This window comes from Hibiscus syriacus, unplaced genomic scaffold, assembly GCF_006381635.1.
Source record: "Hibiscus syriacus cultivar Baekdansim isolate YM2019G1 unplaced genomic scaffold, ASM638163v2 tig00111151_pilon, whole genome shotgun sequence".
NCBI lineage: Eukaryota > Viridiplantae > Streptophyta > Magnoliopsida > Malvales > Malvaceae > Hibiscus > Hibiscus syriacus.
In genome coordinates, this window is record NW_024062999.1 from 406,638 (window position 1) to 422,142 (window position 15,505).

The window sequence follows — 15,505 nt, forward strand, 5'->3', positions numbered from 1 at the left end:
CTAATCATTATTATTCAAAATCAGTAATACAGTATACACGCACCAGACATCAGATATCAACTATATATACTGTGTTTGAGAAACAAACATCAGATATTGCTTTGGAAAGGGCAAATTTTCCTGCGAGCCAGAAGAAGCTCAGTCCAAATTAAGTGTAAATGTTACGACGAACTCTAGTCGGTACTTCTCAGGAGGTGCTGCTAACTCTAAAGATGCACTCATTTGCCTGGAGACGCAAACCTTGTCCGATCTCTTTGCCTATTTAATGCTCGATCCTTCGGCGAAGAAGTCTTCCCTCCCAAACCTGCTTGGCGCAGCATCTCTGCAAACATTTCACTGTTATTTGCCATGGAGTACAGTGAAGATCTGGATAATCAACCTACTATCTCAAGACAAAGTTGCTATCTGCATAATCGATACGGACGTAAAAACACGAGTGGAACCAACTATATCTACCTCGCTTTCTTTCAAGTTCTTGGTCAAGCTCTTCTTTCCACTTCCTTTGTCTCTCGGAGAGTATTAAACTGCGAATAGCAAATAATTGCATTTCAGACTACCCCATAACAGGATTCAGTAAAGCGGAGGCAAACAAACCAATCAAATATGGATCAACCTTGGCCTGCTCGGTTCTGGCTGGCCATCAACTAGAAGCCCTTTCCAATCACCATGCTGAGGTGATGAATTGTCCTGTGGAGTTTGTTCACTAGCTGTGCCAGAATTCGACACACGTCTGCTATTATTACTCCCAGGACTTCCTGTACTAATAGCATCAGCTGCTGAAGATGGAGTAACAACGGGACCACGACTTGGGGATCTGCTTTTAGGAGGTAATTTCAAGTAATTTGGCGGTGTCTCGTCACGTTTCTCAACAAAAGATGGAGAGCACGATAAATTCAAGCTGTTGTAGAACTCTTCATATAATGGCGTTTGCAGCTTTTTTAGTTCCAAAGCCTGAGGTATAGTTAACATTTCATTTTTACAACAATCTGAGCACAAATTTAAAGAAAACCGACTGCACAAGGGTTAATAATAGTACCTTCTCATCCAGAAAAACTCTAATTTTTGACTCGGTAAGTTCATTATCATCTTCAGAGAAAGATGGCCCACCAGTATATGAAGAATTATTTCCCTCTTCACCACTAGTAATAGGGAAACCGACTGGTACCATTTCAGGATCTTCACGACTGGGATCAGAAATCTAAACAAAAAGGATGGCTCATTAATTAGTAGCTGTAACACTCAAACGATAAAAATATCTGAACAATGATAAAAGCGCAGTAGTTACCTGGTTAACGTTATCAAGCATTGAAGCAGAACAAAGCCTTACATTGCTCACCATAGAATCATCTTTGTCAATTAGACACATATCATCATCACTGCAGTTAATTCTCCAATCTTTGCTTTTTGAAAACTTCTCAACGAATGTGTTTGAGCAGTTCAGACTACCCAAATTACAGATATCAGCTGAGTCACGGCACCTTGGAACTTGACTGGAAAAAAAATTTGATGCCATTGTTAAAGACCTTGCCCACTTGACAACTACCAATGCAATTACTTAGTTTACAGATTCGGGCAAAATCATATTGTAATACTTACAGGTCTTCATGGTTAGTGAATGGTGAAGGGATTTCAGAATTATTCTGAAGAAAAAAACATATTTTAGAATCTCAAGGGAATGACAAACAAACTAAATAAACATAACACTTTCAAGTGCACTGACCATTATTGAGGCATGCAAAACAGGACTGGGTTCCTGGGATTCTCCGGTAACAAAGGGATGCTGCATTTATTTCAAAATTGGAGATTATTAAACCCATAAGAATAGCTAAATATATCGTACAAATCCGAAAGACAAAGGGTAAAGTTAGACAAGTCACAATTACCTTTAGTAGTTCAGATGCTACTTGCCTCAACTCTGGTTCCCTGAAATTCCATAACTCAAACATCACATATCTAAAGAGGGAAAATGGCCAGAAAATATATCATACGATATATGCTCACAGAATCGGAAAAAAAATACTTTTGCAAACACTTCAGCAGAAAATCTTTTGCCTCGGAAGAAAGATGCTCTGGAATAGGTGGATGAGACTTTGTTGTCCCGACATAGAAGAGAGCCGCAACCTGAAGAAAAAAAGCATTCAGTGCAGTGATGAAAGAACCACCAGTTAGAACAAATCTTTGAAATGTCGAGAGATCTACCTCTTGGTATTGCTGGCTCCAAGGAGGCTTTCCAGTGGCCATCTCAATTACCGTACAGCCAACACTCCATATATCAGCAGAACTAGAAATTATGTGCAGAATATCCATAATGTATCAGTAAGTTTCAGTACAAAAGTATGTGATGATCTAGGTATATTAGAGAAGAAATAGCGAAGAAGAAAGGGATTTCAGAAGAGAAATTGAGAGAGATTACAGAAAACGTTCATGCATTTCTTTCATAAAATCCTTCCCTTTCTCAATACAGCATATTTTATTTAGTTACAGGGCTAATTCAGTCTTTTGAAAGGTTGCCAGCTGGCTGTCCTTATAACAGATTATAACAATATTAGATTCTCTTCTTTGCAGGCTATGAACCGTGGGCTAAACCTTCTCCATTTGGGTTGACTGGGCTGTTGATCCTTTTCTGGCCTGCTCCCCCATTGCTTGAACTGGTCACGTGCGGCTTCACTTCATCAGGTAACATCCGTGGCCCTTCAATTGCCATAATCCCTAATTCCCCAATCTCATTTTCCTCTCGCCCTTCAATCCCTAATTCCCCTTTTTCATTTCTCCTTCGCATCTCACTCCTTACTTCACCGTTTTCCTCTTCGTTTCCCTGTTCTTCTTGTCCAACTGTGACAATACCCGCCGCTGGAGAAGATCCTTGTCCCCAAGGATCAAAACTCGGAAATTGGCCTCGGAGCACAGAATAATCCTCCCATGTGTCGTTCGTAGCATCCAGGTTAGTCCAACGAACCAATAGTTGAGTTATCGGTTTGTTTTGTCTCTTAACTATTCGTCTGCCCAGAATCTGACTTGGTTCAATCTTGAACTGACCTACTTCGTCCATCACAGGAGGATCTGTTGAAGACGATACGGTTGCCCCAATATGTTTCTTCAATAAACTAACATGAAAAACCGGATGGAGACGGGAAGTCTCAGGTAAGTCCAGTTTATAAGCAACTTTTCCAATTCTTTCAGTAACCTTATAAGGGCCATAAAATCTTGCTGCTAATTTTAAATTTTTTCGCAGGGCAAGAGAGGTCTGTCTGTAGGGCTGTAATTTCAGGTAAACCAATTCACCAACCTGAAAATTTCTCTCTGATCGATGTTTATCTGCTTTTTGCTTCATTCGATTACTTGCTTGTTCTAACTGAAACTTGACTAATTGCCTGATCTCTTCTCTATTCTGCATTAACTCTGATATGCTTTGTACTGGACTGTCTGTATGCCATACCATAGTAGGTGGCTTGTAGCCATATAGGACTTCAAAAGGTGTTAACTTAAGGGCAGTATGGTAGGTAGTATTATACCACCATTCAGCATGAGGCAACCACTTTGCCCACTGTTTTGGTTGGAAAAAAGAGAGACCCCTTAGATACTGTTCTAAGCACTGGTTTACTCTTTCTGACTGTCCATCAGTTTCAGGATGGTAGGCAGTGCTAAATAGAGCCTCGTTCCTAACTGTTTCATTAGCTCTCTCCAAAAGAGGCTAGTGAAAGTCTTGTCCCTATCTGAAATGGCCATTTTAGGCTGACCATGCAACTTGTAAACACAATCTAGGTATAATTTGGCAACCTCTGCAGCAGTGTAAGGGTGTGCTAATGCCAGAAAGTGGCTATATTTAGTAAACTTGTCAACTATCACCAGAATACAATTCTTTCTTAAAGATGTAGGCAATCCCTCAATAAAGTCCATAGTAATAACTTCCCAAGCCTGTTGAGGAATAGGTAAAGGCTGTAATAACCCTGGTTTAGGCACATGTTCCACCTTAGTCTGTTGACAAACTGCACATGCTCTTACATAAGTAACAACCATAGCTTTCAATCTAGGCCAATAGAAGTAAGACCTGATCCTTTGATAGGTAGCCTGACTGCCAGAATGACCACCATAAGGAGAATCATGTAGTGTCTGAAGTATCTGTAGTCTAAGAGATCCAGCTTCCCCAATATAAACTCTATCCTTAAATCTAAGGATACCTCCTGAAAATTTCCACTGCAGATCATCATTAGAAGTAACAGATAATACAGAAATCCATTGAGTAGCTATAGGATCATCCTTATAACTCCCTTCCACTTCATGAACCCAACCTGGAATAATTATTGTAGTGTTCATAGTAAAACAGTCACCCTGATCTTCCCACTGTCTGGATAAGGCATCCGCAACAACATTTGATTTACCTTTCCTGTATTGAATAGTGTAATCTAGCCCCAATAACTTGGTCAATCCTTTCTTTTGAATAGCAGTAGTCAGCTTCTGTTCTAATAGATATTTCAATGGCTCATGATCTGTTTTAATCACAAAGGATTTACTCTCTAAATAATGCCTCCACTTGGAAACTGCTAGAAGTATAGCCAGATACTCTCTTTCATAAATAGAGAGTGCTGCATGTCTAGGACTGAGAGCCTTACTTAAATAGGCAATAGGTCTGCCCTCTTGAGATAAAACTGCCCCAATACCACCCGAACTGGCATCTGTTTCCAAATAAAAACTCTTACCAAAATCTGGTAAGGCTAAAACAGGAGCAACACACATAGCCCTCTTTAATTCTTCAAAAGCAGTCAAAGCTGCATCAGACCACTGAAAATTGTCTTTCTTAAGCATCTGAGTCAAAGGTTTGCTAATTGACCCATAATCTTTAATAAATCTTCTGTAATAGCCTGTTAATCCCAAAAATCCACGCAGAGACTTTAATGACTTAGGTACTGGCCAATTCCTCATAGCTTCCACTTTGTTAGGATCAGTAGAAACTCCAACAGTTGAAATAATATGGCCCAAGTATTCAACCTGATTCTGTCCAAAGAAGCATTTGGACAGCTTGGCAAACAGCTGATTCTGATGCAGTACTTCGAAAACCAGTCGTAAATGATTAACATGATCATTCATAGAAGTACTATAGATTAAGATATCATCAAAAAATACCAAGACAAATTTTCTAAGAAATGAACTAAACAATTCATTCATCAAAGCTTGAAATGTAGCAGGGGCATTTGTAAGTCCAAAGGCATCACCTTAAACTCATAATGTCCTTGATGAGTTCTGAATGCTGTCTTATATATGTCCTCAGACTTAATCCGTATTTGCCAATAACCAGATCTGAGATCAATCTTGGAAAAATAAACTGCTCCATGCAGTTCATCTAATAGGTCTTCAACCACAGGTATAGGAAATTTATCCTTTACAGTCATGCTATTTAATTTCCTGTAATCCACACAAAACCTCCAAGTACCATCCTTCTTTTTGATAAGAAGGCATGGAGAAGCAAATGGACTCCTACTAGGCTGAATAATAGAGGCTGAAAGCATACTAGAAATCTGTTTTTCCACCTCATCTTTCTGATTGTGTGGAAATCTGTAAGGTCTCAAATTGATAGGAGTAGAGTCAGGCTTAAGTGGAATAGCATGGTCATGAGTCCTTGTAGGTGGTAACCCAGTAGGTTCTTCAAAAATAGACGATATCTCTGTAAAAGAGGTTGAATAGCTGGTGGAACAGGTTTTGAATCTGTAGACATAGTCAACAAAACCACATGACCCAAAATAGGAGAATCTGATGCTGTCATTTTCAATAATGTAGCTCCAGAAATTTGCTGCAAAAATTAGATGGTTGTTGTCCCTGTATAATATATTCTCCCCTTGATGTTGAAAACTCAATGTCATTTGATTAAGTCCATCAAAATAGGGCTAAATAATTTCATCCAATCCACCCCCAACACCATATCACTGCCACCTAACTTTAGGAGTCTGAAATCATGAACAAAAGATTGCCCTTGCATCTGCCACTCCACCTGATTACATCTTGCTGAACTATAAAGTTTCTGTCCATTGGCTACTGTGATTGCCAAAGGATATGGTGTAATTACATGTATACCAGCATCAGTCCACTGTGGAGTCAAAAAACTATGAGTACTTCCACTGTCAATTAAAATACTAATTGGTCTACCTTTAATGGCTCCTTGAATCCTTAATGTATTATGGCTAATACAACCAGTAATAGCATTCATCGAGATTTCTAGAGCCTCTTCTTCCTGCATCAATTGCTGATCTGATTCCATAATAACATTATCTGTAGGAACAGCAGACTCTTCCTCAATCATCAAATTTAAATTCCTTGACTTACATTGATGCCCTGGAAGAAACTTCTCCCCACACTTGAAGCAAAGATTGTTTTGTCTTCTATAATCCATAAGACTCTGTTTAGGATTAGAAACTGATGTTTTTTGGTAATTGCTGGCAGAGAAACTGATTTAGAAGTAACAATGGGGTTTGGGTAGGGTGGGTTTTTAAAAGAAGGCCTCATTCTTCTATTTTCATAATCAACAGATAATTCATAAAGTTTGGCTTGTTTGTATGCTTCAGGCAAATTTTTAGGATCTAGAGCCTTCACCCTATGTTTAATATCCTCCCTTAGTCCACTGATAAACAATGACACAAAGAAATCCTCATGTAATGTAGGATTTTGTAATAACATATAAGGTTGTAGCTCTTCAAATTTTTCCTGATAAGCCTCAACAGTCCCTTTCTGAGTCAGCTTAGTAAATTCCTCTACAATATCAGAAAAAGTCTTGTCACTAAATCTATGACAAAGATCTGCTTCAAATTCATGCCATGTTACATGGTGTTTCTGCATAATATATCCATCAAACCAAACTTCTGCTTTTCCAGTCAAGTACATAGTGGCTACTTCTACTCTCTGCTCTGTAGGAACATTACATATAGAAAAATATTTGAGACATTTTTGAAGCCACCCTCTAGGATTGATTCCTTCAAAGAATGGTAAATCGATTTTAGGTCTATGCCACATCGACCCATAACTGCTAAAAGAACCCCCTGGTCCCCTGTTTTCAGCTTCCATTCCAATCATAATAGGTCTATTGTTACTATTTTCCCCCATTTGATTCTCAGGTCTACTACTGTTCTTAGGGTTGAAACAAGCATCAGGCTTATCTTTTAGTATACCCTGTTCATGGTTTTATAAGTGAATCTGGATTTATCCTTCACTACAGTCACTAACACAGGATTTTTCTCCCCATCCTTAGAGTTATTAGGAGTGTTTACCTGATCACCTGCAGACTGTTCTTGTTCCCCATTTCTGCCCGTTAAAATTTTCAACAGCTCCTCCACATAACCTTGATTAGTGGACATTCTTGCCTCTAGTGCAGCAATCCTGTTTTCTTGAGTCTCCCACCATTTCGGTGGATTAGTCTCCTCACGGCCTTGTTTCACCAAGGCTGTTAGCTCCTCCATCTGCTTTTGCAACCCAGATAAATCAGCTTCCATATTCTGATTTTTCTTTGTCATGCTCCTGATTACTTGCCAGAACCGAGGCTCTCGATACCAATTGTGATGATCTAGGTATATTAGAGAAGAAATAGCGAAGAAGAAAGGGATTTCAGAAGAGAAATTGAGAGAGATTACAGAAAACGTTCATGCATTTCTTTCATAAAATCCTTCCCTTTCTCAATACAGCATATTTTATTTAGTTACAGGGCTAATTCAGTCTTTTGAAAGGTTGCCAGCTGGCTGTCCTTATAACAGATTATAACAATATTAGATTCTCTTCTTTGCAGGCTATGAACCGTGGGCTAAACCTTCTCCATTTGGGTTGACTGGGCTGTTGATCCTTTTCTGGCCTGCTCCCCCATTGCTTGAACTGGTCACGTGCGGCTTCACTTCATCAGGTAACATCCGTGGCCCTTCAATTGCCATAATCCCTAATTCCCCAATCTCATTTTCCTCTCGCCCTTCAATCCCTAATTCCCCTTTTTCATTTCTCCTTCGCATCTCACTCCTTACTTCACCGTTTTCCTCTTCGTTTCCCTGTTCTTCTTGTCCAACTGTGACAAAGTATGCTATAAATAACTATATCGCCGTGCATGCAGCAAATATAGGTGATAAAAAAATCATCGAAATGTGAAACACACTAGAAGACTAGCCAAAGATAGTTCTAACATCATTTAAATGCTTCAAGTTATTCTTACAAACTATGTCCGGTCTGCAAAATGACTTCAGGAGCCATCCAATATGGAGTACCCTTCATAGACTTGGCACCGGTGATAGTAGCCTGTAGAAACACAGCGTATATTATTATAAAGGTTATTTTATAAAAGTATTGGTTTAAAGAAAAGTACATTCTACAATGGAGAAAATTTATTTTAGATGTGAGGATAAGATTGAACAGTTGAATAATTACCAGCTCAACGACCTGCTTGGAAGCACCAAAATCAGCAAGTTTAATGTTTCCCTTATTATCTACCAAGATGTTTGCCCCCTGCCAATGGATAAATGAACAAATTAATCGTTGATCAGAAAAAGGAGAAGATAGAAAGAAACTAAGGCCCGTTCTCTGTTTATAATATTAATGTACGGAAAAGGGGAGGTACCTTAATGTCCCTGTGCATAATTCCGTTGTTGTGTAAATACTCAAGGCCTAACAATAACTGCTTTGTGTATTTTCTTATAACCTATTAGATAAATCAGTAGACAAGCTTAGCATTAAAAACAGATATATTTGTAAACGCTTATAATCCGAGACTTACGGCTTCAGGGAAGGGTCCAAATTTTCCCAAAAGTGATGATATTGATCCACCAGGCACGAATTCGAGCAAGATATTTAAAGTTTCCTCCTCTCTCACTGTTCCCAAGTATCTCTGAAGATGGAAAGTAATATCCCAATAAATGAAGGGCCGACAACCGTCATTAATTCAATCTATATATAAAACAGCAGAGTCATTACTTACAACAATGTTTGGATGCGAGAGATTCTTGAGAAGCTTTACTTCCTCCTCGAGCTCCCTAATATGAGCCTAATTGCATAACAATACACAAACAAAGGTCGATCATGGTACGGCAATGCTTCACCAAGTTAGCAATGAGATGATAAATTAATACCAATAGTAGTAAGTTCGAAAACTCCATGTTTAAAGATCAAACCTGTGTTTTCTCCTTTGAAGCACTGTTTACTGCAATTAGCACCTGAAACGACAAAGCTAACAAATGAGAACAAATTCATTTCACTAACTCGAGATCACATCCACTTAAACAAAAACCCAAAATCAATGAATCCAACCAGGAAAAATCAAAAGACAGAACCCTAACTTGAAAACCTAATGCAACCCCATTTCAGAGTTTCAATTTTGCACCACAATCAAAATACAATCCATTAAACAAACTCTAAAAAGAATCCAAAATCCACTAAAAAGTGCAAAAAGAAAGAAAAATAAACCTCTTTGACAGCAAGAAGCTCTCCAGAATCAAGATTCATGCCCATATAAACCCTGCCAAAGGCACCGGAACCAATCAACTCCCCTTTGCGCCATCGGATCAGAGGAGAAGGCGAAGGAGAGGAAGGCTTGGAGAAAACCCGCGATTTGCGGATGCAAGAATTTATCTTTTCAACAAAGGCATTGGTTGTGATTGCCACTGGAGTACTATTTTCTTGGGTGGCATTGTTATTGTCTGAGGTTGGCCGGAACACCAGTGAACGGCGAACTGATCCGAAGAGGTCTTGCATCTGCAAACAGTTGAGGAACCAAAAAAAACAACAACAAAGTGGCAAGAGCTAGATTGGGGAGTGAGTTAACCCATCAAAGTTCTAATCTTTAATTTCCTATTTCTTACTTTCTTTACAGTCTGGTCGGCAAAAGAAATTAAAATAAAAAGATGGGACTTCGGAGTGGGAGAGAGAGAAAAGGAGTAGGATCATAGGGACCGGAATAGGTAGGGTTAGGTCGGAATTTTAATCTTCCTGACTCGACTCGAAAATATTAACTCCTTCACCTGAAATATCTATCTAACCCACATAATATATTTTTTACTCGACTCGAATTTTACTCGATTTTTTGAAATAAAATCTGAATACGACTTGATCTGAGCCAAAATAATAAAAATTATTTTTATTTAATAAAAATAATGATTTAATTAAAAAATAATATATAGAGGGGTATTATTATAATTATTCTTAAATATATAATATAAAATTATATTTTTTTCGGATCGTGTCTAGTCAAATATTTTCACCCTAAACTCAAACCCAACCTGAACACCACCTTTATAAAAATCTGACCCGATCCTACCCGACCCATAATTTTTTTTAAAATCTCATGACCATCCTTAGATAGGGAGGAAAAAGGTAGGATGGGTTCATTTTTCAAAAATATCAATAATTTTCTTTTAATTTTTTAATTTTAGGAAAATAGTAAAAAAATAGATAAATTATACAAATAGTTCCTCGATTATAGACGTTATTTTATTGAATCTCTTAACTATTAAAAGTTACAAAATGATACTTCGACTATAGAATATTATTTTGTTGAATTCTCAAACTATTGAAAGTTCAAAATGATCATTAAACTATTTATATGGTCTAAACTCGTCATTTTCTGTTAAAAAATTGACGATGTTTAAGCTAGATGTTAACATAATGACTATAATATGATAAAATTATATTTTAATGATATTTAGTGACATCGTCGTTGCTTTCAAACACATACTCGACGACATAATATAAACGGAGAGTTAATCCATAAAATATAACCCAAATGGTTTTAAGATATGATTTTATCATATTTAAATCTTCCAGCCTTTTTGCTTTAATATTTTTTTCTTATTAGAATTATTGAAAATCAAACATTAACTTCCTTTCGCTCCCCATCTCTTTTTGTTAGGATCTTAACGGTTACTCGTCGGATTCTTGCGGCGGTCATTTTACTATTTCGCCGGAGATCTGCTCAAAATCGCTTTTGTTATTTTTTGAAATCCTTCACTCTATTCCAGTGCTTTGGATCGACTCCCATTTACAGATTTCCATCGGGTTCTCAAGGGCCTTTTGACAAATTGGGTCATTTTGATGTTCGTCTCAGATTCAAAAAATTCTTCGACAGAATTTCTTTAGAGAGGTGTGTATTCTTTTTTATACTTCCAATTTTACTAATTTTAAGCGGATTGTGATCTTTGTTGATTGTTCCTCCTGGAATCTAGGGTTTTTGATTTTTGACTGGGCGATAGAATTTGAATATTTTTAATTGATTGTTGTAAAGCTTGTTAGAATATCGTCGAGCTTTAGATCCATGGGTACATGAGATCTGGAAAGTTCGATTTACTCTTCAGCGTCCTAGTAGTTTCCCTTACAGCTCGGTTCTTAGTTTTGGTTATTCAATGCAACTTAAACTTGTTCTTTTGAAGTTAATTTGGAGTTATTTTGCTTGGATTATTTATAGAAATTTTACTGAGAAAAGTTCATGTTTTGAGTAAGGCTTTAAGTTGACGACGTCTTAAATATCTATAGAATTTGTTATTTACTTGAAAAGTAGTTACGCTTTGAGTAGGATCTACTGGATCTATATTTTACTACTTTGCTTTGAGTAAGATTTACTGGCTCTTTATTATTTCATTGTCATAGACTCTTAGTATCTTATATCATTACCGTTATTTCAAATTGAGTATAATTGATATAAAGATTTATAAATTTTGTTGTGGTTTTACCACTTGATTTCTAGCTGTTGGCCTAAAGTTAAGTAAGATAGTGTTAATTTGTCTTAAAAATTATATTTCGTAACCAACTAGGCTTCGTAGTACCCCTCAATTCTCTAGCGTTTTATTGGTGCATCTTCTGTCTTCTTTGCATTTTGTTTCATAGTTCCTCATAGCTTCGGTTATAGATGATTACTTGAGGTCATGTCCTTCTTTTAGATCCCATGGGACGTATAGGGGGAGGGCTCGACAGAGTGGTGACAAGGAGACTAGACTAAGAGTTTGCTCGTTGAATGTAGGCACATTAAATGCTAGGCTGCTGGAGCTGACCGATGTACTTAATAATAGAAAAATAGATTTTGCATGTATTCAGGAGACTAGGTGGAAAGGGTCTCGCGCCAGAGAGTGTAATGGGTACAAGTTGTGGTATTCAGGCGTAGATAACGCTAGAAATGGGGTGGGTATCTTGGCATCCTCTAGACTCAAGGAAAATGTAGTTGAAGTTTGCAGATACCGGGATAGGATCATGATGATTAAGGTTATTATAGATGAGGAAGTAGTAAATGTCCTTTCAGTGTACGCCCCACACGTTGGCCTAGGGGAGGGGAGAAACGTTGCTTCTGGGATCAGTTAGATGATATACTTAGGAGCATTCCGGAGGACCAAAGAGTTTTCATAGGGGGAGACTTCAATGGCCATATAGGCAGTGCAACCGACGGGTATGACGGTGTTCATGGGGGTTTCGGTTATGGTAGCAGGAACGATGGGGGCGTATGTTGCTTGATTTTGCTACCGCTCACGATTTGGTGATCACTAACTCCTTCTTTAATAAGAGAGATGAGAACTTGATTACGTTTCATAGCGGGGGACATTGTACCCAAATCGACTACATCTTGGTTAGAAATCGGGAACGATGGGCTTGCATTGACTGTAAGGTGTTCCCTGAAGAGGCATGTACATCACAATACAGATTGTTGGTTTTGGTGTTCCGCGTACCCCACGGGCGGAGCACTCATAGGAGGGCTAAACTTGGTAAACCTAGGATCCTCTGGAAGAACTTACATGGAGCGACAACTGATGACTTTAGGAGTAAGGTTTTGTCTAATACAGGTTTTGAAACTACAAACTCAAAAAATGCAGATATGTTATGGAAAAATATGGCAAATTCCATCAGAGAGGTGGGCAAAAACACCCTTGGGTTGTCGACGGGGAAGGCCAAGGAACATAAAGAATCGTGGTGGTGGAACGACGAAGTCCAAACTAAGGTGAAGACAAAACAAACTTGCTTCAAGGAGTTTCTACAATGCAATGACGACGAAGAAAGGTCGAGAGCTAAACAAAGATATCAGGAGGCAAAGCGGGAAGCCAAGAAAACGGTAGCTAAAGCAAAGGATAAGGCATACGAGGAAATGTACAAGAGATTAGACACCAAGGAAGGACAAAATGGCATCTTCAGACTTGCAAAATCTAGTGAGAATAGGAAAAAGGATCTAGGTAACATTAGGTTTATTAAAGACAACAATGGTGTTCTTTTAGCGAAAGATCACGATATTAAGAGGGTTTGGGGTAGTTACTTCTTTGGCTTATTTAATGACGGTGCCTCTCCATGTAGAGATAGTATCGTTGATGGGTCAGCCGACTATCATACTACGGCCAATGACTGCCCTACAAGTAGGATTGGGTTTGAGGAAGTCAAAATGGCTCTTAGAAAGATGGGAAGGGACAAAGCTGTCGGTCCTGATCAAATTCCTATCACTGTGTGGTTGGCACTAGGAGAAGAGGGAGTTAAGTGGTTGACCAACATCTTTAATATTATTTTAGAGACTGCCAAGATGCCAGAGGAGTGGAGAGAGTCTACGGTGATACCAATTTATAAAAATAAAGGAGATCCCCAACGTTGTGGTAACTACAGAGGTATTAAACTGCTCAGCCATACCATGAAGCTTTGGGAAAGGGTGATAGAGGCTAGGTTGAGACAAGTCACTAGGGTTTCGGAAAACCAATTTGGCTTTATGCCAGGCAGGTCTACCATGGAGGCGATTCATCTACTTCGACGGCTTATGGAGAAATATAGGGGAAAGTCTAGAGATCTTCACATGGTGTTCATTGACCTTGAGAAGGCTTATGATAGCGTTTCCCGCGATACGATCTGGAAGACTTTGGAAACGAGACGGATCCCAACTGCTTATATCTGGGCAATTCGTGATATGTACTGTAGATCTACTTCTTACGTCAGGACTACAGTTGGCGACACCGAGGCATTCCCGGTGGAAATCGGACTCCACCAGGGGTCGGCTCTTAGCCCTTACATCTTCACCTTGATTATGGACGACATCTATTGTGCGACACCAGACGGTGTACCATGGTGTATGCTTTTCGCTGACGACATTGTCCTAGTTGCTGAAACAAAATCTGAGTTGAATAGTAGACTGGCTACCTGGAAGACTGCTTTGGAAGAAAAAGGTTTAAGGATCAATATTGAAAAGACAGAGTATTTATGTTCAAACTTCAATGGGAACCAAAACGATGAAGATGTAGAAGTATGCATAGAAGGACACGTTCTCCCATCAAAGGATTGTTTCAAGTACCTAGGGTCTATGATACATAAAGATGGGAGTGTAGATGACGACGTTACACACCGTATAAAGGCGGGATGGCTAAAGTGGAGGGCCGCTACTAGAGTTTTGTGTGACAAGAAGGTGCCTCTAAAATTTAAGGGAAAATTTTATAGAATGGCAATAAGACCAGCGCTGTTGTATGGATCAGAATGTTGGGCAACCAAGAAGGATCACGTAAGGAGGATAGAGGCCGCAGAAATGAGAATGCTTCGATGGACATGTGGTAGGACTCTGTGGGATATGACGACAAACTCTGCTATTAGGATGTCCTTGGGGGTGGTGTCTGTTTCCAAAAAATTGAGGGAGGGAAGACTACGGTGGTTTGGGCATGTCCTTAGGCGACTACCGTCGGATGCGGTCAGGAGGGTAGAGTCGATTACAGTCGACGGTGCCAGAAGGAAAGGACGACCAAGGAGGAAGTGGGAAGACTGCTTGAGATCTGATTTGATGGAGTTAGCCCTTACCGAAGACATGACCTCTCATAGGAAAATATGGAGGCTAAAAACTAGGGTAGTCGAGTAGTGTGGGTCACATCTATAGGGTGTATCATCTCTGTCTTCTTTTAATGCCTTTGTAGTAATTTCCATGACTTCTACTTTTTATGCGTTTCTGTTATTGGTATTTATGAAGGATTGGAACTGGGCTTGATATCGTTGACGTTTGTTTATCATTCTCTTCATGTTTCCTCTTTTAAATTTAGCTGGGTCTTATGTTTCTGTCTATATGCAGAGATTCTTTCGCAGGGATTATTTTACAGGGATTAATTCCCATTACAAACGCACATATGATTTTAATGACTGCATATGAATACTGTTTAGCTATGTATTTATTTATACATGCATTGCATTTTATCTATATTTTTAATTTTCTGACTGTCGGAGGTCTTTCACGGAAGCTACTCCCAACCTGGCGTTGGGGGCAGCCTACTACCCTACCTCCCCCTTACCCCATACATATGGGAATTGGGTTTTGTTGTTGTTGTTGTTGTTTTATAAATTTTAATAATCATAGAACTCAACAAAGTAACGTCTTATAGTCATAGTTTAGTACATATGCTCCTTGTTACAGCAACAGAGAATTAATATTTGTTGTCCACTGTTTTTATTGTTGCTTCCAAATAGTTGTTGGTCCATGTTCTCAACATTACCTCCCCTAATTAAAGAACCTTGTCCTTAAGGTACCATTCTTCTTGGTCATTTCCTCGGTTTCATGTTTCCATTG

At 38.8% G+C, this 15,505-nt stretch overlaps 1 protein-coding gene and 1 long non-coding RNA gene across 2 annotated transcripts; one reads left to right on the forward strand and one right to left on the reverse strand.

The window, feature by feature from the left end:
• Nucleotides 1-95: 95 nt before the first annotated feature.
• On the reverse strand, nt 96-9,908 carry LOC120154807 (mitogen-activated protein kinase kinase kinase ANP1-like). The gene is made up of 17 exons (XM_039166455.1): nt 9,421-9,908; nt 9,129-9,170; nt 8,936-9,001; nt 8,735-8,845; nt 8,579-8,659; nt 8,389-8,466; nt 8,177-8,259; nt 2,200-2,281; nt 2,021-2,121; nt 1,884-1,923; nt 1,721-1,780; nt 1,597-1,640; nt 1,286-1,490; nt 1,037-1,198; nt 614-951; nt 457-524; nt 96-322 (listed from the first exon to the last, which is right to left on the reverse strand). The coding sequence occupies exons 1-17, from the start codon at nt 9,706-9,708 to the stop codon at nt 219-221; spliced, it is 1,953 nt and encodes a 650-aa protein (XP_039022386.1). The 5' UTR covers nt 9,709-9,908; the 3' UTR covers nt 96-218.
• LOC120154808 lies at nt 2,541-8,016 on the forward strand. Its single transcript, XR_005518910.1, has 4 exons — nt 2,541-2,941; nt 3,055-3,141; nt 3,233-3,268; nt 7,766-8,016. It is a non-coding gene; the product is annotated as an uncharacterized LOC120154808 (long non-coding RNA).
• Nucleotides 9,909-15,505: the final 5,597 nt, after the last annotated feature.

Excerpts from the sequence above, each read along its gene's own strand:
- LOC120154807 (XM_039166455.1), bottom strand. The coding sequence starts at position 9,708 with ATGCAAGACCTCTTCGGATCAGTTCGCCGTTCACTGGTGTTCCGGCCA. Across the intron at positions 1,781-1,883 it reads TAGCATCTGAACTACTAAAG|CATCCCTTTGTTACCGGAGA; the intron begins GTAATTGTGACT and ends AAATAAATGCAG. Across the intron at positions 952-1,036 it reads GAGTTTTTCTGGATGAGAAG|GCTTTGGAACTAAAAAAGCT; the intron begins GTACTATTATTA and ends ACTATACCTCAG.